Below are 25925 nucleotides of genomic sequence, written 5' to 3' on the forward strand. Positions count from 1 at the left end.
GGTACCTGGTAGGTACTAAATACTTCTAAATGGATGGACGGATGGACGGACGGATGGATGCATGGATGACTCAATTGCTGACTTTAGTTCCCAACATGGTACTATATACCTTGTGAACTCTTGATTTAAAAGTGATTCCGCTGTCAACAGTAAGTTTTGATGCTAGCATCCAATTCATTTCTCCAGCGAGTATTTAATGAGAGACCTACCATGGGCCGGTCATTGGGCAAAGTGACAAATCATACATTCTTTTGGAGGAGGAGACAAATCCCAACCTTCCATAAATAAAACTTCCATATCTAAAACCTGTGATAATGTGTCTAAAGTAACACGCATCACAGAATGACCCAATCATATCTGGGGGCAAGGTCACAGAAAGAGTCCCTGACCTGTAACCTGAAGGATATGCCCGATGGAACAAAAAGACTTAAAGTGAAGAATGACTGAAATTTAAGCTCTATGACAGCAGGACATTTTGATGGTTGTGTCCATTGATACATCTGAAGTTCCTAGGACACAATGGACATATAGGAGGCATTCAGTATCTGTCTGTAAAATGTAAGAGTATTCTAAGAAAGTGCTAGTGGGCATGAAGGGCAGAGTAGAGAGGAGCAAGGGTGAGAAAAACCAGAGGCCAAAGCACTTAGAACTTAGAAACCAGCTGTGGGGAGGGCTGACTATTACGCGGACAGAGAGCCACTGAACAGGGCTCGAGAGGGTGGTCACGGATAACACAATCACACTGACGTTTTAACAGAGTGCTCTGGGTCTAGTGTAAGGAGAGTAGGCAAGAGTGTGGGTGACAGAGGCATGTGACCTGGACTAGGATGCCACAGGCAACAAAGAAAATCGTGCATGGATTCCAGAGATACCTGAGAGGCAAAGTAAATTCAGAGGGTAGATGGGTTGAAATCACGGTCAAGTAGTAGGTCAAAGGGGACTCACAGGTATACATGAATTTTACCCTCAACCGAGATAGGGAACACTTACAGAGGACCAGATTTTGGGGGGTAGAGATCCTTAGTTGGGTTTTATTCAGACTGCGTTTGAAATCTCTTTCAGACAAAAAGCATTATCAACCAAGCATTTTTAAATATTGGCCTGGAGCTCAAAGGCAAGGTGGAAGACTTCTAATTGAACTAGATATACAGAAACAACAAATGGAGTTATATACTAAAGATCAAAATCCCAAGCCACTTTCTTACTTTTTTGGAGTCAGAAAAGAGAGTATATGAAAAATTTTACAATAACTATGAAGCGATATTGTTACAGACCATGTGCATCTGGCCTCCAGAGAACAGAAATTGAATACAGGAACAATACTGTGAGCAAAAACACTATTCTTCTTGGTGTCACGACATAAACAACAACACAAGGCAGATTTGTGTTAAGTGGCAACAGCAAATGAAGGTGTGGGGACTGATAAATGTCAGAGTGGTAACATCTGGTTATATATTCACACTGTGTATACAGACATACATATAATTTCTACTGGAAAAAGCATATATGAATCCTAAGTTGAAAGGATAAATGGATAACCTAATGGTATTTGGTACGAATACATACTTGTTCCAAAGGTAATAACATTAACACCAATGACAAGAATTCTAAGAATTAAAAATAACAGTTGACCATTCAATAGCACAGGGGTTGCGGGTACTGACTCTCCACAGTGAAAAAGTCTGTATATAACTTGTGAATTCCCCAAAACTTAACTACAAATAGTCTACTGTTGACTGAAAACCTTACCAATAATATAGTCGATAAGCACTTATTTTATATAAGTATTTTATACTGTATTCTTACAATAGTACTTAATCTTTTCTTAATGTTTTTGGTATTTCAAGGCTATACATCATCTGCAAGGTGTTCGAATTGTCCGAGATCTCTAAAAATTTTTCTAATATATTGAAAAAAATCTGCATAAAAGTGGACCACTGCAGTTCAATCCTGTGTTGTTCAAGGCTGAACTGCAATAGATTCGGTAACAAAATCATTCAGTAATTCTACTCAACAGTTTTACTCCATTAAGTTTCTCCTGGTAAAAGCTACTGGAGTCTTCTATCATCTATAAAATTATAATAACAAGCATTTTTATATGTTCCCAGTATAATTATAATGGAGACCGCACTGAAGAGCCTATGGTAAAAGAAGTCCAAAATGCCTTCAAAATCATCCAGCATCAAATAAAGATTAAATTTTGTTCTCTGAAATTTTATGGTTGAATGTATTTTATGTTCTGATGTTTGAATATTGGTCACTTTCGTATTACACATTAAACATAATACTTGGATAATTAGGACAGTTCATTATCCCTTAAGCATTTAAAATAATGAGGCTGACTACACGTGTTCCATTCCTTCTTCAGCAACCAAACTCAGGGAAGCATCTCACTCAGGTCTCCTTAGTCAGAAGGATTTGTATTTCCACTTGGAGTCACTCCCATAAATATGAACACACAATTTTATGCTCATTTCATGGTATCTGCAATCCATGTAGAACAGAAAGATCTAGAAGTACAAGGTTTTTGGCAGTATTATAGTTCACTGGCTTACATTTGCAGGCAAACCTCAAGTTTATATGATTCTGCCCCATAGGACAAATTAATAAAGTTTCACTGCCTTTTAGTAAACTATGTATTCCATAATTATACTACTAATTCAAATGCCAGAAATGAATAATGAGCAGCTAAACAAACCATTTCCCTTTTAATTCGTCCATGTCAAAAAGTAATTTTGGTACAACTTGGGACAGACTTCAGAGTACTGAAAAGGAAACATTTGTTCTAATTTTTTTCATTTTGGAAAAATAATTAGAAATCCCGAAGCCGTGAAATAAACGTTTTAAAATAGTAACTCTCTTAGCCAATTGATTCTTTTTCAAGATTAACAGGCAGAGTAGAGCTAAGGGTAACACCTCGGGCTCTTTCTTGGAAGAACCTACTTTTTAGATAATCAGGATATATTCTAAGTTACACAGAGATTCCCAAGAAGTCATGATTCGCTTTTCCTATGCCAAGTTATGAAATATGTAGAATTCAAGAATATTTCTTGATTTTTTTTTCCTCTAAGACTTTCCTAATATAGGATTAGGACCCCATAGATGAGTAACCAGAGCACCTTTGGTTTTTATATTCCTAGAGATTTTCTAGAGTGTTCTCCAAGGTCCTGAAGCCAGAGGTTATATTTTCATTGAAATAGTTTGTGTTCAAATTCTGTTTAAAATGGAATACTAGTATACATCTGCCTTCATGTGTAAACAAACTGTTCTTTTAAAACAATTCTGATTGCCCTCCAATTCTGATCGCCCTACGGTTTATTTACTAGAAATGAGATGACTTTTTAAAAACTCATTTGTTAAATCCTGGTTGACCTTGCTGTGACTCCTTAAAATTTGCACATGTGAACAGCCTCAAGCACACTTGAACCAAGACCTTGCTAGCCCCTTACCATCATCTTCACACTCTTCCAGAGGCTTCTGCTGCTTGTTCAGGCACCGAGGGTCTAACCAAGATGTTGTTTTCGTGTTATGGCTGAAATCCAGAAACAAAAACAAGAAAAACATTTGAAAAGAGAGAGAGAGAAAAAGCAAAAAGCTCAATGACAACAGAATTACATGTTCTTGAACATTTTCCCTCAACCAGAGCAAAGCTACTTCCCAACAACAAACTCATCCCAGAAGAGAGCCCGAGTTTGGAATTACAAAAAGCTTGGGAAATGTCCATCGATGGATGAATGGGTAAAGAAGATGTGGTATATACATACAATGCAGTATTACTGGGCAATCAAAAAGAATGAAATCTTGCCATTCACAACTGCCTGGATGGAATTAGAGGGTATTATGCTAAGTGAAATTACTCAGTGAGAGAAAGACAAATATCATAGGACTTCACTCGTATGAGCACTTTAAGATACAAAACAGATGAACATAGGAGAAGAGAAGCAAAAATAATATAGAAACAGGGAGGGGGACAAAACATAAGAGACTCTTAAATACAGAGAACAAACTGAGGGTTGCTGGAGGGACTCCGGGTGGGAGGGGGGATGGGCTAAATGGGTCAGGGGCATTAAGGAATCTACTCCTGAAATCATTGTTGCGCTATATGCTAACTAAAATGGTTGTAAATTAAAAAAAGAAAAGAAAAGCCTTGGGAAGAGCCTTCAGTAGGATTTTTTACTTATTTAAGGTATAATCATTCTGTTATGGAAAGCTTAAAATGTGATGTCAGTTTTATTTTTGAAAAATGGGTTCCAAATGATACCCCTTGTCTATGCTGCCTCCCCTTATCTAGACTGATTTTAGTCTTCACCTTTACAGAAGAGCAAACTCCAATTTGCTTTCAATTTGTCTGTGACTTAAACCTTGGATGCTGGAATTCACAAAGAAGGCTGCTATTTCACTCATTACATTACATAAGAAGTCCCCCTGACGGCACGAAACTACCTCAATTCACACAATTGGCTCAAAGCTGCTAATACCTATCATTAATCGCAGCATCCTGAATTATGTTGCACACAATAGTGAAGACAACCCAAAATTACCTATCATAAACAAAATCTGGGCCAAAAAACCCCCCACAAAAGCTTGGAGAAGCTAAATGTGTCTGCCTCCCAGAAGGCATCGTCTGACTCCAGGGGAAATGTTTCAAGAGACACTGAGTGAGGCCTTGAACGTCTGAAGGTGTGCGGGACCAGTGCAAGAGATAGATATTGGCCTTCAACCACGTTAAAAGTCTGGAGGAAGTGCCCCGAAGCAGCTCAGGACCCTGGGATGAGGTTCTGTGTGAGCTCCCAGGCCAGTCTATGCAAGCTAAATCGGAGAGGCAAAAAACTACAAGGCCAGTAGTTCAAACTGCAAACCAGAAATGAAAAAAAAAACAAATTTTTTTTTTTTAAATTTAGGTAGTAACCTAAATTGTTTTTGGAAGTCTGAAGTTTGGGTTGTAAATGCTGAAAAACACTACCATAGTCATTTTAAATGGTTCAAATCTTATTAACTGCTGCAAAAACTTAAGGCTTAAGTGAAAAACAGAATGTGCAAATGTATATACAAATCATCTCAACTGTATTAAAAAGGAAAAAAAAAGAAAGTTAATATAATATAGCAACAACTACTGCCACTAATATGATTGGTCCGCTTACAATGACCAGAATCTATTCTTTTTACCTATTTGTTACAATTTATTTCATCGTTATGATAACCTTATGAGGGAAGTATTGATGCATTTTACAGATGAGAAAATTGAGGACAGAAAAATGAGGACATTTGTACAAAGATACTCTGTTGGTACCGAGAAACACTGGCAATCAAACCCAGGGAGTCGAACACTACAACTCATGGTCTGTACTGTTCCTAAACCAGTAATATAGCAATAATGGTCTCTGTGGCGATGGAAGATTATGTATGATTTTTTAAAAGCAATTCTGTATTATGAGATAATTATAGATTAACCTGTAGTTATCAGAAAGAACAAAGAGGGATCCTACATGCCCTTTACCCAGATTCCCCCAATGGTAACATCTTATAAAACTATAGTACAATGTCACTATGGAATACCGACTGATAGCCACAAGTCAAGACACAAAACAATTCCAACATCACAAGGATCTCTCATGTTACTCTTTTCTTTTAAAAATGTTTATTTACTTATTTTGAGAGAGAGAGAGAGAGAGAGAGAGACAGAGAGACAGAGAGAGAGAGAGACAGAGAGAGACAGAGCATGAGCCGGGCAGGGGCAGAGAGAGAGGGAAACAGAGAATCCCAAGCAGGCTCTGAGCTGCCAGTGCTGAGCCCGACGTGAAGCTCGATCCCATGAACTGGACCATGAGATCATGACCTGAACCGAAATCACGAGTCAGATGCTTAATGGACTGAGCTACCCAGGCACCCCTCTCATGTTACTCTTTTATAGCCCTATCTGGTTCCCTTCTAATCTCTGCCCCGAAAACCCTTTTTAAGTCCTTGGCAACTGCTAATCTCATGTTGTCCACATGTATAGTGCTGTCATTGCAAAAATGCCCTAAAAATGGAATCAGACAGTATGTAATCTTTGAGGATTGCTATTTTTCATTCATTCTCATCAAGGTTGTTGTATATATCAATAATAAATTATTTTTAATCCTGAGTAGTATTCCATGGCATGAATGTACCAGAGTTTAATCACTGAAGGACATCTAGGTTATTTCCAGTTGTTGGTTATTTAGGAGAAATCTACTATAAACATACATGTCCAGGTTTTTCTGTAAATATAAGTGTTCACTTCTTTGGCCAAATGTGCATGTTTAGTTTTATAAGAAACTGCAGCCACTGTGGAAATCAGTGTGGAGGTTCCTCAGAAAGTTAAAAAGCACCACTAAGACTGCACTACTAGATGCTGAGCCAAAGAATACAAAAATACTCATTCAAAGGAGCACATGTACCTCAATATTTATAGCAGCATTATCAAAAACAGCCATAGTATGGAAAGAGCCCAAAAGCCCATCGAATGATGAACGGATAAAGAAGTGGTGTGTGTGTGTGTGTGTGTGTGTGTGTGTGTGTGTGTATGTACGTATGTGTGTGTGTGTGTGTGTATATATATATATATATATATATATATATATAATGGAATATTACTCAGCCATCAAAGGGAATGAAATCTTGCCATATGCAATGCTGTGGATGGAACTAGAGGGTATTATGCTAAGCGAAATAAGTCAGTTAGAGAAAGTCAAATACCGTATGATTTCACTTCTATGTGGAATTTAAGAAACAAAACAGATAAGGGAAGGGGGGAAAAAAAAGAGAGGGTGGCCATAAAAGACTTCTAACTATAGAGAACAAACTGAGGGTTGCTGGAGGGGAGGTCGGCAGGTCATGTGCTAAATGGGTGATGAGCATTAAGGAGGGCACTTGTTGTGATGAGTACTGGGTGTTATACTAAGTGATGAATCATTAATTCTACTCCTAAAACCAGTATTACACTACATGGGAACTAACTAGAATTTAAATACTTATAAAAATAAAATAAAAACTTATTGACGATTTTAAAAAAAGAAACCACCCAACGGCTTTCTAGAACGCCATACAATTTTACACGGCCACCAGCAATGATAGTTTCTCTGCATCTGTGCCATCATCTACCTTCTTACTATTTTTTATTTTAGCCATCCTAACAGGTATGTAATGATATCTTTCTGGGTTTAATTTGCATCTCCCTCATGGCTAATGATGGTGAACATTTTTTCACGTGCTTCTTTGCCATGTGTATATCCTTTCAGTGAAACGTCTGCAGCTCATTTTCTCACTGATCTTTTTTTTTTTTTTAATGTTACTATTGAGTTTGGAGAGATCTTTATATACTCTAGATAACAGTCCATTTTGAGATATGGGGTTTGCAAACGTTTTCTCCCACTCTGTAGTTTGCTTTTTAAAACATCCTCTTATTTGGGTCTTTTGTGAAGCAAATGTTTTTTTTTTATTTTGATGATGCTGTATTTATCAGTAATTCCTTTTAGGGTTCAATGTTTTTGATGTCAAGTCTTAAAAACTCCTTGTCTGGACCTAGAGCTCAAAAAAATTTTTTTTTCCTGAAAACTTTTATTGCCTTGTGTTTTACACTTAAGTCTGTGATGAGCTACTGTGAATTAATTTCTTTGTATAAATTATGAGGCTGAGGTTGAGCCTCATTTATTTACCTCTGGCTAAACATTCGCTCCAATAGCACTTCTTTGAAAAGGTTATCTTCTTCCCTGCAGTGAATAGCTTTGGCATCTTTGTTGAAAATCACTTAGACATACTTGTGGGTCTGTTTCTGGGTTTCATTGATCCACGTGCCCATTTCGTCGCCAATGCCACACAGCCTCTGTTACTGCGGCTATGTAATACGTCTTGATAATGGACAAACTGATTAAGTTTGTTCTTCTCTTTTAAAACTATTCCAGCTATTTTGGCTCCTTTGCCTTTCTATATAAACTTTGTTTATTCATGTCTAGTGTTGTATTTTTATTTTTGAGAGGGGGGCAGGTGCAGAGAGAAAGGGGGACACAGGATCAGAAGGAGGCTCTGTGTTGACAGCAGAGAGCCCGATGTCAGGCTCCAACTCAGAACCGCAAGATCATGACCTGGGCCAAAGCCGGACACTTGACCAACTGAGCCACCCAGGTGCCCCCCTATATAAATTTTAAAATAAACTTGTCTATACTAACAAAAGCCTTCACTGAGATTTTGACAGAATTTTCACTAAACGTGCATATCCATTTTGGGAAAGTGGACATCTTTACTATATAATTGAGTCTTTCAATCTATGGAAGACATCTCTCCATTTAGACTTTCTTTGATTTCTTTCAACAACGTTTTGTAGTCTGCAGTATATAACATCCTAGACATATCTTGTTAGATTTATGCTTAAGTGGAGTTTTTTGGGAAGAAAATGTGAATTATATTTTTTCTTGAATTTTGGTGTCCATGTGGTCATAAATACAATGATATTTGTATGCTTATCTTTTATCTTGTGATCTTGCTGAACTTACTGATTCTAGAACATTTTTTTACATTTCTTGTGATTTTGTACTTTCTTATACATTTCTTGGGTATGGTCATGTGATCTGCATAGAGGGATAGTTTTCTTCCTTCTTTTTCAAACTATAGGCCTTTTATTTCCTTTTCCTGACTTACACTCCTGGCTAGAACTTACAAAACCAGGTTGATTAAGAGTGGTGAGACCTGGGGCGCCTGGGTGGCTCAGTCGGTTGAGCATTCGACTTCGGCTCAGGTCGTGATCTCACGGTTTGTGGGTTCGAGCCCCGTGTCGGGCTCTGCGCTGACAGCTCAGAGCCTGGAGCCTGCTTCAGATTGTGTGTCTCCCTCTCTCTGCCCCTGCCTCCCCACTCACACTCTGTCTCTCTCTCCTTCAAAAATAAGTAAACATTACAAAAAAAAAAAAAAAGAGTGGTGAGAGCTAATATCCTTGCTTGTTCCCAATCAAGCAGGGGAAGTATTTTTTTTGTCTTTTACCACTAAGTGTCATGTTAGCAGTAGGTTTTCTGTAAATATTATTTATCAAGCCAAGAAAATTCCCCTTGTTCTTGTTTTTCTGAGAACTTTCATCATGAATGAGTGCTGAATTTTGTCAAAGACTTTGCATTGATAAATATGATGTCGGGTTTTTTCTTTAGTATCTTAATATGGTAGATTGTATTTATGAATTTTCCAAATATTGAACCAGTCTTATATCCTTGGGATAATTTCTACTTGATCATGGTATAAAATTCTTTCTCTGTTATGGAATATTATTTGCTGATATTTTGGTACAGATTTTTATGTCTATAATCATGAGCTCTTGCTCTGTAGTTTTCTTTTTTCCTTAGACTCTCCTTGTTTGTTTTTGGTAACAAGGTAACAATAGTCTCATAAACATAATTGGTAAGTGTTCCTCTACTTCTGTTTTCAGGAAGAGACTGTATAGAAATTTAATTCTTGGAGCGGTTCTCCAGTGAAACCATCTGGGCCTGGAGATTTCTTTTTCATGAGTTTTTAAATGACAAATTCATTTTCCTTAGTCATTATGGAGCTATTTAAATTATCTATTTCATACAGATGAGTTGTGGTAGTTCGTGCTTCTCATGAAATTGGTCCATTTTATCTAAGTTGTCAACTTTACATGTGTAGGTTTGTTGGCAACATTCTCTGATTACCTTTTAATGTCTTCAGGGTCTGCAGTGATTCCCTGTTTGATTCCTAATGCTGGTAATTTGTGTCTTCTCTAATCTTTTTCTTTGTCACTTTCACTTGGCTATTGTTCACTGAACAGCAGACCTTCAACTTCAATTTGAATATAACAGATTTACTTATATTTTTATTTATTTTATAGCTTAATTGGCCATTTTGTGGTTGTTTTTTTTTTTTTGTCTTAGGGTTTTTATTTTTTTAGTGGTATATAAACCATGGTAAATCTTAACAGAGAATCTTAATAATAGAGCCAAAGTGTAGCATTTTAAAAACTGACTATTATTGTGGCACACAGATGGCTCATTTGGTTAAGTATCTCACTCTTAATTTCGACTCAGGTCATGATCTCATGATTCATGACATCAAGCTCTGTGTCAGGCTCTGTGCTGATCGCATTAAATAAACATTAAAAAACAAATTTAGTGGGGCACCTGAGCAGCTCAGTTAGTTAAGCGTCTGATTTTGGCTCAGGTCAGACCTCAGGGTTTGTGAGTTCGAGCCCCACGTCAGACTCTGTGCTGACAGCTCAGAGCCTGGAGACTACTTTGCATTCTGTGTCTCACTCTTTCTTTGCCCCTCCTCCATTCACAGTCTGTCTCTCTCTCAAAAATAAAAACACATTAAAAAAAATTTTAAAACAAATTTTAAAAAGTTGACTATTATTGGATAAAAAAAGCTATTACCTGAGATTCTTAGAATAATTTCAATTGTTTGTATATTTTTCCATTTTTAGTAAACTACTTATTAAATGCTTAATTTTGAAAACATTTTTTTAAAAGTTGATTTATTATTGAGAGACAAAGAGAGACAGAGTATGAGCAGGGGAGGAGCAGAGAGAGTAGGAGACACAGAATCCAAGCAGGCTCCAGGCTCTGAGCTGTTAGCACAGAGCCCAACACGGGGCTTGAACCCACAAAGTGCGAGATCATGACCTGAGCCAAAGTTTGACACTTAACTGACTGAGCCACCCAGGCTTCCCTTAAATGTTTAACTTTTAGTAATATCTTATATATACATATATACATATGTATATATACATATACATATGTATACATATACATATACATACATACATATACACATATACATATACATGCATATATGTATATATGTATATGCATATGTATACACACATAGATATATGTAAGTTTTATAATTTTGAAAGATTTTTCACATCTGTATAGTGTAATCCACCCTTTATTCACAGAAGCTAAGTTGTAAGATCTCCAGTGGATGACTAAAACTGTAGATTTATATATAGTACCAAATCCTAAATATACTATGTTTTCTCCTATACATACATACCTATGGTGAGGTTTAATTTATTAAATTAGGCACAGTAAGAAATTAACAATAGCTAATAAAAAAGAACAATTATAATAATATCTTATAATAAAATTTATGTGAATGTGGCCTCTCTCTAAGTATATTATTGTACTGTACTCACCCTTCTTCTTGTGATGACGTGAGATGATAAAATGCCTATGTGATGAGATGAAATGAGGAGAATGACATAAGCACTGTGACGTAGCATGAGGCCACTAGTGACCTTCTGACAATGTGTCAGGAGGATCATCTGTTTCCAGAGCACAGTTGACCTGAGTGACTAAAACTGTGCCACGTGAGACTACAGGGTAGGGACTGGGGGAGGGAGGCTACCATATTCTCAAATTTCAATCCGTGTAATTGCACCGTGTAAAAAAAAAATCAACTTAGAATGGATCATACACCTAAATGGAAAATGTAAGCAATAAAACTTCTAAAACAAAGATGGCAGACAACGACAGCTTTATAACTTTGATTTAGGCAAAAACTTCTCAGCCAGCACACTAAAAGCACAGCCCACAAAAGAAAAACATTGATAAATCAGACTTTCTCAAAATTAAGAACTTGGGGCTCTTCAAAAGACACAGTCAAGACAATGAAAAGTCAGACTTGGAAAAAATGTTCACAAACCACAAAGATGTTAAAGGAATTGTATTCAGAATGTATGAAGAACTCTTAAAACGCAACTGAAAAAAAAACAACAAAAAACCCTAAAGCCCTTGCAACCCAATTAAAAAAAAGTAACCAAAGAATTTACTGAATGGCTCCATATGTTCTTTATATATTATGCCCTAATTTATATATACACCAGAATATGGTTGTTTCACTCTTGAGGGAAATTATTAACTTAAGCTTCTTTGAGATCCTCAGACTCAATGATTGGGAGGCTGTGCTGATTGCTTTCTGGCACAAAGCCTGTGAAACTATATGAAAGAAAACCATCAGCGCAAAATCAGTCCTTTCAGATGTAATTTACAACCGTAGCCACTAGGGGGCGAGAAGGAAGAGTGACGACATAAAGGGACAGCTTCAGAGAGGACGAAGGGTATACTTTACTCTATAAAATAGACTTCTCCATTTTCGGTGTACGCCATCTCCCAGTTCTCGGGTAGAGGACCTAAATTATCCTCTGCACAAAGAGGTAGGTATTGAGGGAACTTCTGAGAAGCGTCCGTGATGGGAGCAGCGACGATGCTACTATTCACAGGCGGTAACGCTGTTTCTTGGACAGTGTGCTCTTCCTGGGCACCGGAATCGGCTGTCAAATTGCAGAGAGAGGAGAGAGACAGAGAGAGACAGAGAGAGAAAAATTCATCAATCATACCTCAAAGCAAGGTGTTCACTACTGTCTGCATCTATATTCTTAAAAGCCCTCGCTCTTTCCCAACTGCTGGCCATCAACTCTATTGTTTTATTTAGACGGAAGTTCTCTTAATAGAAAACATCAAAATGACAGACCGCATTTATCGCACTTAAAAACAAAGAAGAGGGGCGCCTGGGTGGCGCAGTCGGTTAAGCGTCCGACTTCAGCCAGGTCACGATCTCGCGGTCCGTGAGTTTGAGCCCCGCGTCGGGCTCTGGGCTGATGGCTCAGAGCCTGGAGCCTGTTTCCGATTCTGTGTCTCCCTCTCTCTCTGCCCCTACCCCGTTCATGCTCTGTCTCTCTCTGTCCCAAAAATAAATAAACATTGAAAAAAAAAAAAAAAGAAAAAAAAAGAAAGAAGAGAAAGACATGCTCAAATAACACTGCTCAAAACCTTGGAAATGGCAAAGAAGAAACAAATTCAGAACTAAAACCCTAACGTCTCTTATACCAATAGGGGCATCGAAACACAGACTGAGCCACACTCTCACTCCTAGGTGTCATTTGGTTTCATGACTCAGCAGGCCTTGGACAGCAAGAAGAAAACACAGATAGGGTGGCATCATTCTCCATTTTTGTAACAATTATTCAGAACATTTTTGGTAGACAGTGGCAAAGATCAAAAACCGACACATCAAGCTGGCAAGTATATAAAACTTTAGAGCATAGACACAGCTATCCCAGTGAGTCAGATTCTAGCTTCTTTTGGAAAAGTAAGGGAATGTTCTTGCAAAAAACAAGACAGTTACCCCCAGAACAGTATCATGTGGGTGGACTAATTTGACTTGGGTTTTAAAAGAAGACTCGAAGTACATGAATCTCCTTGCGTTCTTATTAACTGGAAACATCAAGAGATGATGTCATCAACGTATCTACAAATGGCGCTGCTGACATTCTGGCTGAATTTTTATGAGGATGTTAAACGTCAGTCTCCACGGGGTTTTAAAACGTTAAGAATCAGGAGTTGTGGTTATTTTCCACCCCCCTCAGTAATTCTCCTGTAGACACTTATGATTTCTGAAAGCAGACTGAGGAATAATGAAAGGCCGTTTTCAAATCTTTCTCTCATGACTCGCTCCCAATGATGCACAAGAGAATGAAGCTAATTCAGAAGTTGGATGGAGGGCACATGGAGCCTATTAAACAACCACTTCCACCAAAAATCTGCCACCACTGAGGAGGACGCCTGTGGTCTTTCCCTGCAATTCATCTCTACCCTCTTTCTCTAGAACCAGCTCTCAGACTTCCCTTTGGAAATCCAACCCATCAAAGTCCTTGTGGTCCAGGTGGGGACTGACTTAAACCCACACCTAGCTCATGTGGTATGCCCAAGTCACAGGGCTATCACTCTTGCCTTTCTTATTGGGTCAGGTGCCTGATCCAAAGCAAATGAATGCCAGGCATATAAGCGTTTGCTGGAATTACCTTCTGGATGCTGAAATTATTAAGCTGACGGATTCTCATGCTGCAGGTGCTCGTGGCCATCTTGACACAGGTTGGCAAGACCTGACTTAGAATTAAGTCTACAAAGCGGACAGCAGAAATGAAAGAGAAAGCTGCCTAATATTCCTGCCTGAGCCACTGATGCCATGTACTGCTGGCCTCTTCAGTTGCTTGATCCTCTAAATTCTTGCTTAAGCCAATTTGAGTTGGTTTCACAATTTGTATCCATCAGTGCAGGTTAATAAAAGAACTAGAATTTTTAAGGAGAAAAAAGGAAATGAAGCCAACAGGGAAGAAACAATTTGAAATTACAAATCGACAGAAAATAAATTCGAAACTTGGCAGGATTTAAAAGAGTAGCCCTTAAGTCTCTAGGAGCCAACGTATATTCATTTTTGGTATTTTTATGTTTTTATTTTCGAGAGAGAGAGAGAGAGACAGAATATGAGCAGGGGAGGGGTAGAGAGAGAGGGAGACAGAATCCGAAGCAACTCCAGGCCCCGAGCTGTCAGCACAGAGCCTGACGCAGGGCTCGAACTCACGGACCGCGAGATCATGACCTGAGCCAAAGTCGGACTCCCAACCGACTGAGCCACCCAGGCGCCCCTTTTCCGGTATTTTTAGAATGTACACTTCCTACATGGACGTGTACATAGCAATCACCCAGAAAGATGGTGAAAGTGCAGATTCTGACTCCCTACTATAGAGAATAGACTTGGGGGATCGTTCCAAAATGTGCATTTTTAAACCACCCAGTGATGGAGATTCAGAGACAAGAGTCATACTTGGGAGGACAGAGATAAAGAGCTCTCAAAAGACTCACTAGAACTTTCACCTTCTGGGAGGGGTTCTGTCTTGCTGCCGATGGGCCAGAGTCCAAACTCCTATGTCTGCAGTGCCAGCCGAGGCACAAATAATATGTCTAGATGGAGCATTGCAGAGGGTTCAGCCTTTCTGATGGGGGCAAGGAATTCTGTGTGTCATGTCAGCGTCCTAAGAGTGGACTCAGTATTTCCAGATTTTTTTTTTTAATGTTTATTTATTTTTGAGAGAGAGACAGAGACAGAGACAGCATGAGTGGTGGAGGGGCAGAGAGAGAGGGAGACATAGAATCTGAAACAGGCTCCAGGCTCTGAGCTGTCAGCACAGAGCCCGACACGGGGCTTGAACTCACGAGATCATGACCAGAGCAGAAGTCAGATGAGCTATCCAGGTGGCCCCTCCAGATCTGTTTTTTAAAGAGAAGGTGGGAATCTGTATTTTTATGCAAAACGTTCCCAATACTTCAATCACAATTCCTTTAAAAAAAAAAAAATAGTGAAGCAATATGGCACAAGCAAAAAAAAAAAAAAAAAAAAAAAAGAAAAACAACAAAAACAAAAACAGAAAGAGAACAAATACTGATTACAAGCACTGACTCAGAAGCCAGACTGCCTAACTTTGAATCCTGGCCTCACCTTTTGCTAATTTGGGCAACACACTTAACCTCTGAAAGCCCTGGTTTCCTCATCTATAAAATGGGGATAATGGTACCAACCTCACTGGGTTGTGGGGAGGAATGCATGAATTTAGTAAAGCAGCCAGTACAGTGTGTAGGATACAGCTAACAGTATTTATTAGCTGCTATCATCATCAGTTTCTTCACCAAAGTTATTATGATTAACCTTTGTCTTCAGGTCAGCTTGGGCCCTCAGGATGGATGTGACATCAGACCACAGTCCAGAACACAGAGTTTGCCCGTTTCTAGCTGTGTGACTTCAGAACAGACGGACTGCCTTTCTGAGCAACTGATTCCTCAACTGTGAAGTGAAAACAAAATGCGCATGCCAGAAGAACTGAAGGACTGAGGACACGTAAAATGCCTGCCAACGGCCCTGGCACTCAGTGTGGGCCTGACGGGTCCTCAGAGACTGGGACCAGCTACTAGAAACGCAAGTGTCCAAAGTCAGTGATCATCTTTTAACATGGTATTTAAGGGCTAGAGAAGTCCTAGGGCAATGGATGACATTCAATAATTTTATGTAAGAATTTTAATCGACCCATTTTAATAGAAGCTGGATGTAACAAAAAAAAGGGGGGTAGTGGCAACAGGCTGGACATAAACATTAAAGGATTCGGTTAAACTCTCAATGTAATTTATGTAAAAAACAAAGTCCTGCCAGCGTTCCAAAACCTTGACTATGGGAAGGGAATGTTAGCTCACTGGCAAAATATCTAAGCAACTATAATTTCCTAAAGAAAAATTAAAATTCCTCTAGCAACTAGACCTTATTGTAAAGTATCCAAATATTTTTCATTTTGTATATTGTACATGTCTTCTGTAAACACATGCTTGATTGAGGTATGACTGACATACAAAAAGCCATCGATATTTTTTATTAAAAATATTTCAGCTTCACCGAGGTATAGTGACAAAATTGTAAGATATTTAAAGTGCACATGATGATGACTTCATACTGTCAAAGGATTCCTCCCATCTAATTGATGAACAAAAACAAAGCTACAGATGTTTAATGTGAGCAACCTGACGTGTTTGGCTTTCTGTGTCTTCTTTCCAGTTCAACAGAACCTCAAACAATCTCATTCTCTTAAAGAAAATGCAAAGTCCAAAAATGAGAGGCTGGAAAAAAGTACAGGCTTAAAAATTAATAGTCCTAATCATGGCTTTGACCTTGACATGTGCTCTGATTTCAGAACATCTTTCAATGGATTCACCGAACATTTAGGAGCATTGCTGTCACTCTCTTATGAGAGGTTGCCAATGGATCCCAACGGGATAGGTAGAAGGGACTGTTGGAACACAGACCGGATGGGCAACGAGGAAGCCCGGTTCTCCCACTGTCTAGAGTGAGGGAACATGCACTTTTCCTTGGTGATCTCATCTGCAAAATGGGGGAGGTAATACCTATGTTGCTTATCTCTAAAGATTTCCAGGTGGTTTATAGGATACATGTGAAAAGGACTTGTAAACCATAAATAACATCGATAACTTTTTCATTCGTAGTAAATAGGAAGCTTCCAAGCATTTAACATACACATACACATACTTGTGGGCTTTTGAGGGTAACTTTGAGAATATAAACTCATGTCAAAAATACACTTCCGGAGCCTATATTGCATTATGTGCTTTGAGATTATGTGCATCCTTGACTGGGTACATAACTAACAAACCTGATTCAGACACAAACAGCACACTGGATGAGCATGTAGGCTCTGGAGTCAGCTTGAAATGACAGGTTTGACACTCACTGGTTTTGTGAACTTGGACAAGCTATTAGACCTCTCTAGCATATGGGTAAAGAGCTTAGCAAAATGCCTGCCACATAGCAATGGAGAAACATTAGCTCTTAGAGTAATATTATCTCTTAACAGTCCAAAGCAATGTTTTATCATTGCCTACTAATGGAAAAGAAGCATCAGCAACCTCATGTTCAATAACAGGGGGGCTGTTGGGAGAAAAAAAAGGCTTCAAAACACAATTAAATATCTTGATGTCTCTTAGAGGAGGTTAATGGATGAACTAGCTACTTTTTAGTTGTGGTGGCTTGTTACGTATTTTCCAAGCTGTACGAAACAAAGTACTTATACAAATGCGCTTTAAAAAATTTTTTATTTGTATAAATGTGTGTGCTTGGCTCATAACTCTACCTTCATGAAGCACACGTAGCGTTCATTTTCAAGGGCTGCTTCAGGTCCATAGTTTGGGCACGGTTTGTAGAAGAATGCTTTGTGTTCAACAGTCAGTACTGTGGGGAGTATCTGGGGTGACTGTTCACTGCTCAGCTCCTGCCTCCGTCACAGACGGTGGCAGGGATTGTGGCCACCTCCCCAGGATGCTTCTGACCATGTATTTCCTGCCTTTGCCTGCAGACATTCCCAATATCACTTAGGCATGCTATTTAGACATCGTGTGCCTCTTTCCAAAGCCACAGAGCAGAAATCTGCTAAGATAATAACAACAGCATGTGAATTAAAAATATCCTGGTCAATATTTTTAATAGCTCCATAGCGTTTCCGTATTTGGATATGACACTCATTCCTTTATCACAACTCTCGCAACCCAGAGCCAAGACCTCATTATGTTACTGTCACTCTGTGCTCCAAGTGGCTGGTGGATTGCTACTTAAAGTGGTTCAGAGAGCAAAATGCTTTGACATAGCTAGTTTGATACACATATCATAGACACAGAGATACACACAGTGTCAATTATTTGAAAGAATTTATATGAGTTAGGGTATGACAGGCTGTCAGCTGTCACAGTTACAGCTCGGTAAGTGAGGAGGCATTTACTCAACGCACTGAGGATACCCATCACATGTACATCTGAACATCACTTCCCTATGCATCCTACCAGCTTTCTGGGTGTTAGGACAGGAAGCTGCAGAAGACGTTCAAGTGTCACTTGGCTTTTGTGTGTGTGTGCGCACGGAATGAATGATCAGACTGAATACAGCAATGATGACCTGGGCCCAAAAGTTTTTCTTTGATGCCAGGATTTCAAGCGAAGATTGAATGGAGTCAGAATTTCTGAGGCATGTTTTCTAAGAGACAAAGGTTCCTAGTAGTTAGACATAGGAAGTACATTAAAACCAACTGTCAACAATTCCTACTTTGTTCTTGCTTTATACCAAGAAATTACTTAATAAATAGGGGAGAGACAAGGACACTCATGTCTCCTGGGGACCGTCTTCCACCTGGCAGGAGTGTTTCACTGCATATCACTCCCCAGGTCTTCTTTCTGTGCCTGGAAATATGTTTTGGTTACGTCATGATGTGCTATCCTTATTTGTTGAAAGATCAAGACATTATAATGTTAGCTACTTTTAAAAAGAAATATTTTAACTTTTTCCCAAAACTGGCTTTCATATCAGCAAGGACTACTAAATATGAATCAGATATTTCTACGTGAATGAAAGGAACTGATTTAAATAAATGCCTATGTAATAAAAGATGGCAAATTTCTCCTAGCTGGAACAATAGTAGGTCAGCCCCCTGGCCTAATCCATTCTAATTGGAAAATGAAAATTTTTGTGGACTCAAAATCTTAGAGCTAGAAGGGGGAACTTAGATATGATTTAACCTTAACCATTTTACAGATGAGGAAAGTTAGAAATTACGTTCATAGTAAGACAACTACTGAGAACCAAGAAACCAGGATAACAAATTAGGTCTCTTCTTTATCTAATGCTTCTTGCGGAAGTACTGGGTTACTGGTGTGACAATAAAGCCATCAAAAATTGTTTTAATTGTCATCTTAAAGAATTTCAGGCTTCTGAGCTTAATGAGAAAACGTCATGGAAATGCAAGCGGGTGCAGCCACTCTAGAAAACAGTATGGAGGTTCCTCAAAAAACTAAAAATAGAACTACCCTACGACCCAGCAATGGCACTACTAGGTATTTATCCAAGGGATACAGGTGTGTTGTTTCGAAGGGACACACGCACCCCCATGTTTACAGCAGCACTATCAACAATAGCCAAAGTATGGAAAGAGCCCAAATGTCCATCGATGGGTGGATGGATAAAGAAGATGTGGTGTATATATACAATGGAGTATTACTCGGCAATCAAAAAGAATGAAATCTTGCCATTTGCACCTACGTGGATGGAACTGGAGGGTACTACGCTAAGTGAAATTAGTCAGTCAGAGAAAGACAAAATTCATATGACTTCACTCATATGAGGACTTCAAGAGACAAGACAGATGAACATAAGGGAAGGGAAACAAAAATAACATAAAAACAGGGAGGGGGACAAAGCAGAAGAGACTCACAAATATGGAGAACAAACAGAGGGTTACTGGAGGGGTTGTGGGAGGGGCATGGGCTAAATGGGTAAGGGGCACTAAGGAATCTATTCCTGGGAAATCATTGTTGCACTAGATGCTAACTAATTTGGATGTAAATTAAAAAAAAATAAAAAAGAAAACAAATTAATTAAAAAAAAGAAAACGTCAAAGAGGCCTATATAGGCGTAGAAAGCATTGAACAAACACATTTTCTTAAATATTCTATTAGATTTGCAAACATCAGAAGCAAAATATGGAGTTTAACTAATTTCCCCATTATTGGGAAGGAGTCTACTCAAGTAAGGACTGTAGTGTGATGATGTCAAGAAAGGTCACCAAGAGAGAGAAACACCTCATATGCTGCAGATAGATAACTGCTCCATAGCTATACTCTAAAATATCGAAGAAATTACTTTTTAAGTACAGAAAGAACAGAAGAAACAAGGTGTTCTTCAAAGTCACAATATTATAAACGGGAGTGACTCACGCCTTGTGCAGTTGCTCCATCCTGAGTTACTGTATAAAGTCAAACCTCCATAAAGTGAAAAACATTTGTGATCCATTCTTGGTCACTACACTAACCCGAGAAATAAACACCATAGCCTCTGTGAATGGTGCCCCCAGGAAGTGGGTGCTACCCAACCAGTCTAGGCTTACCTAGAGGACTTGTCCTTGAAGATCCCCTCATAAAATACAACGTATCTAAGCTTGGGGGTACATAGCCTTGAATGTACATATAAATGTACAACGCAATGAGTAATATATGTTATATAATATAGAATGCATATGCAAGACAGAAACGAGTATTTATTATCTTTCCATGTTTCTCCATTTGGGGGCGGACAGAAAAATTGGCATAAGCTAACTGAATACATTATAGAGTTCCACTGGAATCTGTACTTGCAAAGTATGAGAGAAAAGGTTGCTATTAGCCTTCTATCAGCATCCATGAATATTAAACCGGTAAACAAATTATCTTATTTGTCTTTATAAGCAATCAGTCGTAATTATGGAATAGTGTCAAGGCCAAGAAATAAATGAACAAAATACAAATATTCTTAAGACCTATTGTTTTGAAGAGAAGGAAATAACGCTGAATATTCTAGATTCCCTTCTACAGACATTTCATTCTAGCCCCTTCAAGATATTTGGGTGATGTTAAAATGGTCTTGCAAAGAAGCATGAAAAATAGACCAAGGAAAAGTCATCTCTTCTCCAAACCTTGCATGGTCAGAGATAGAATTTTGTCAGCCCTTCTGAATTCTTCCTGAGAACAGACACCTTCTCATCACTGTCTACAAACGCCTCCCACCACCCCTTCCCCATCGAGGGGGAAGGTCGTCTGGTCTTTACCTGTAAAGCTACTGTTCATTTCAGGAACGTCATCCTCCTCCTCATTCTCCGTGTGGACTATGCCAGCATTTTGCATATCATTGTAGGACTTGGTTCGCTTTGGGGTCGACTGCTTGGAGCCAGACTGAAGGCTTTGCAAGGCATCCGTCGTGATCACTTTCCCACTGACTGGCTGGCTAGGAGGTTTGGGTGTCCCATAATAGTTTCCTAGGTGATGGAGAGACACATTTGCATGTTTTAGAAAGAATACTTTGCTTTTTTCAAGACTTCACATCCAAATCTCTCAGCACATTAAAAAAAACATTTTTTTTTTTTTAAATAGAAAGCCAGAACAAACTGTATTTCATTTCTGGAATAGGTTACGAAAGAAGTCGTTCCTCCCCAGCTAGACATGGCGATTTCAGAAGCCAGGAGGAAAGATGCATTGTTTAGTTGCAAAGTAGCTACTACTAGGGCTAAAAACAAAGGCGGCTGTACTGAATAGCAGAACTTCATCCTCATTGCATTTGAAATTCAGTGGGTCACCTTTTTACATATATGCACCAGCATTATGCTGAATCCAGTTCAGACCTAGCCTCACAGAAAATAAAAAATTCATTATTGCCAGCACCCTTACAGGCCTACAAAGTCAAAGTCACTTTCCCTTAATAAGGAGACTCCTTAAGAGGGAACCAGGGCATTATTTAAAAAGGAGGACAGTGAATACCACGTGGCACCTCTTTAACTGAATGGCAGACTTGACTCTCAGGGTCATGTGGGGTGGGAGTGAACCCTTGCCAAGTTCTAAGAGAAAACTGTGTCAATGAAGGCACGATGGCCACTCTCAGTAACTGTCCATTTCGCGTTTAGCCACTTTTCCCCAATGTTTGGCTCAGTGATTTTGAGCAATATCTGGATGGATTTTTACATTTTTTAATTTTAATATGTGTGTATATGTTTTTTATGTGGACTAAAAAAAAGTCTAGCTCCTAAGTTATGGTAGTAATATAAAGGTGACTTTTAAAATTAAGCGAAAAAGCAATACTTTTTAAAACTGACTTTAATTTTAAAAAGGCAGCTAGCTATAGGGGTGCCTGGGTGGCTCAGCTGGTTAAGCATCTCACACTTAGTTTCAGTTCCGGTCATGATTTCACGGTTTGTGGGTTCAAGCCCCACATCAGGCTCTGCATGTGGAGCCTGCTTTGGATTCTTTCTCTCTCCCTCTCTCAAAATACATAAACTCAAAAAAAAAAAAAAAAAAGATAGCTATATCTAATAAAAATTAATTAACCGAATAAATAGTAGTGGCAATGATTCCTTTTGAAAACTTAAATTAAAAATAAGTTATTTTAAAGAATATTTCAAACAAGTAATAGATATTATGTTCAGATGTAGACAAAATCATAAAGGTGATTCACGAATAGCCGAAGTTTGAAAAATGCAGCTTCTAATCAATAATACGCAGTGACTACATGATAAAAAAAAACGTTAGCATTAGAATGCCACTAATCCATTCACCGTCTCATGTCTTGTACAGGAAGGCCAGGAAGATAAATTATACTGAGTCTTTCAATAAATCCTAAGCAATGTTTGTAATTCCATGCTTCATAAAGTAGAATTTATAAATAATAACAAACCCTGTATACACTGTTTCTTCCCAAGGACTCAGCCCGCTGCCTAACTTCCATACATAATTACATAAAATACACATTTTACTACAAACGCACAAAAGCAAAAGGAGACAGTAATATGCTCCTCTGCACGAGACACACAGATGGTCAAGAAGTGGCTTCCATTGAACCTTATTTTATAATTAAAATTTCTTGTTTATTAACATTATTTCTTTAAAATCCTTTTTGATGGGGCGCCTGGGTGGCGCAGTCGGTTAAGCGTCCGACTTCAGCCAGGTCACGATCTCGCGGTCCGTGAGTTCGAGCCCCGCGTCAGGCTCTGGGCGGATGGCTCGGAGCCTGGAGCCTGTTTCCGATTCTGTGTCTCTCTCTCTCTCTGCCCCTCCCCGTTCATGTTCATGCTCTGTCTCTCTCTGTCCCAAAAATAAATAAACGTTGAAAAAAAAATTAAAAAAAAATAAAATAAAATCCTTTTTGAACCACGACACTTACGAATATACACACCCACTTTCTTTGACAGTGGTGTAAGACTGGGTGTCAGCGGGGAACTCTCAACACACAAGTTAAAAGGTGCAGGAGACTAGTGGGCATCTCTCTGGTATCCTTCCAGAGAGAAACCTAAAAAGCACATTCTGGAGGCTTGTACTCAACTGAATCATTACAGTTCTTTCACGGAAGATGATTGTATCAATTTCTTCAAAAAAACTTGTCAGGTGACCAAGTTAAAGGTACAGAAACTGAATATAACCGCTAACACGTGGGCAAGGGTGAAGCACATGTATGAACCAAGGCCTCTTCTGCATTTCTACAGAGGTTACATCTAAGGACCTCCCACCCTTTTGCTGAAGTTGAAAGGAGACCACAGTGCTGACTTTTTCACAATCTGAAGACTATTAACGAGGCAGGTATGTAAAACAGCTCACGATTTAAAAGATTAATTTCACAGGGAACAAAAAATAGAGACAAAAGTCTACTGAATTTAATTCTAATTCCTTCTGATCACTATTACACTAAGCATCATGTTCATGTTTGAGTTAGAAGTTAAAGACCAAAGTCTATATAAGACTCTTCCACTCAAAGATGTGACCAAGGGATGGGTCCCTTTATTCATAATTTTATAATTATAATTTTACAAACATGATCATTCCAGTGTCATGAAACCAAATCAACATTCAGGAAGCTGTTGTCGTTAAAAAAAAAAAAAATCAATGAAAACTTAGACATCTTCAGTTAATGACAAAAATAAATGTTGGGAAAAGAAAAGTTCTACCTAAATTTGACAAATAGGTGTGGATTTTCCCAAGTTTTCAAGTGCAGAGTCTTTCTTAAATTAAGTGAATAGCAGATTTCAAAGCAATGATAAACTCCCCAAATAATCCATTTATTCACAGTTGTTTCCTGTTCCTGAAAATTAATACTGGACACAAAAAAAGTACATATTATTATGCTGAACCACATGCAGTTACCGTCATAGAAGACAAAGTGTCTCGGGTCAGTCATCTCATTCAGGTTAATCTGAGGTATAGGCGTGAAAAGTATGCGGCCCATCACGCAGCCCACCAAAGTGGTAAAGAGACAGTTTTGCCTTCAAATCCTTGCTTCACCACTAACTGACTCTGTGATCCTAGGCGTTTAGCCATTAAAAAACAAAAACAAAAACAAAAAACAAAACAAAAACAAAAACAACCCCTCATCGTCCCCTTCTGTAAAATTAGGGTTCTAAAAATACCTCGTTTGTATCGAGAGCACCTGTTTTGAGGATAAAATAAGATGGTCCATTAAAAGTCTTTAACCCACATGAAAGTCTGCTACTACACTGACACTCGATAAACACTACTTAAATGTTGATAGTTTGTTTCTAATCATTAAAATGAGCTCATTCCTGGGGCACCTGGGTGGCTCAGTTGGTTGGGCATCCGACTTTGGCTCAGGTCACGATCTCATGGTTTGTGGGTTTGAACCCTGTGTCGGGCTCTGTGCTGACAGTTCGGAGCCTGGAGCCTGCTTTGGATTCTGTCTCCTTCTCTCTCTGCCCCTCCCCACGTGTGCTCTGTTTCTCTGTCTCTCAAAAATAAATAAATGTAAAAACAAATTTTTTTTTTTTAAATGAGCTCATTCCACCACGTTGGAAGGGTTAATGAGACAGTGTATCTGGAGTGCTTGGGACATGACAACTGGGTACTATTCCTTTACTCAGGCAAAATGTGCCAGAGACCAAACAACCTTGGCAAGTTTTTCACACTCAGTTTAATACTTCCTCTCTAAGACATAAATGACAGCCCCAGGCCTAGTGACCTCATAGGATGATCATGAAGGTCAAATTATTTAACTTGCTGGAAGGTACCCTATAAACTATAAGGGGTTATAAACGGGAGATGGTGTAATTAGATCTCTCCAGCATTTATTTTCCTTGTTGACTGCGAACTTTATAGAAAAGCTTATATTTAGTGGTTTTCTAATTACATAAGGTTCAACTTTCCTTCACAGATATGTTTTTTCCCATAGATTAAAAAAATAATTTGAATTAGTCACTAACATAAAAATGGAATCTTTCTTTTCTTTTTTAAAGATTTCGTCATTTTTAAGAAATTTCTACACCCAACGTGGGGCGTGAACTTACAACCCTGAGATCAAGAGTCACACGCTCGACTGACTGAGCCAGCCAGGTGCCACAAAAAATGGACTGTTTCTGATTCAAATCTGGATATACTGAGAAGTGCTGCTTGGCAAATATAAACTCTGGTTCCTTGGATTCCATCTCTTCCAGGTAATGTTGATGACAAGTACGTGACCAAAAGCCAAGTCACCTGGAGTACACTTGCTGCATTAAGGATTTTTGGAGAGAAGTCGTTCCACCCTTGTGTGTCCCTGCTCTTGCTGGACAAATATCTTGGCCCCAATCAAGGCTGATGCCATGCGAAGGTATGGTCGCACAAAGTAGCCTGGACTCAGGAGGGAAGGAAGAAAACCTAAAACTTCAAAACAGCCTTGGGGCACTTGGGTGGCTTAGTCCGTTAAGCACCTGACTCTGGGGTTCGCGATCTCACAGTTCATGGGTTCAAGGCCTGCATCAGGCTCTGCTGTGAAGCCTGCTTGGGATTCTCTCCCTCTCTCCCTCTCAAAAGAAATAACTCGGATGGGTGTTAGTGATCCCTGGATGAATGTGGCTTCAGTCCCTGGACTTCTGGTGGGTGGGGTTATGCCGTAATCCATGTGCCTTTACCACAGAAGGACAGGCAAGGCAGGTGGGGCACTTGCCACTGGCTAGTCACCACCCACTCCACTGCCTCCACCCACCCTCTTCATTCTCCAAATCCAGCTGCCTAGTCCCTGGG

The 25925-nt window shown here is 39.0% G+C and overlaps 1 protein-coding gene across 10 annotated transcripts in view; it reads right to left on the reverse strand.

Annotated features, from left to right (window-relative positions):
* Nucleotides 1–25925, reverse strand: part of MAGI1 (membrane associated guanylate kinase, WW and PDZ domain containing 1) — a 639927-nt gene that overhangs the window by 92992 nt on the left and 521010 nt on the right. For all 10 annotated transcript variants that reach the window (XM_047848921.1, XM_047848916.1, XM_047848920.1 and 7 more), the window contains exons 4-6: nt 20981–21187; nt 12091–12292; nt 3450–3532 (exon numbers count right to left, since the gene is read on the reverse strand). In XM_047848921.1, coding sequence (XP_047704877.1) covers nt 3450–3532; nt 12091–12292; nt 20981–21187 — 492 coding nt within the window. The remainder of the gene's footprint in view (nt 1–3449; nt 3533–12090; nt 12293–20980; nt 21188–25925) is intronic.

The sequence above is a fragment of the Prionailurus viverrinus genome, chromosome A2 (assembly GCF_022837055.1).
Source record: "Prionailurus viverrinus isolate Anna chromosome A2, UM_Priviv_1.0, whole genome shotgun sequence".
NCBI lineage: Eukaryota > Metazoa > Chordata > Mammalia > Carnivora > Felidae > Prionailurus > Prionailurus viverrinus.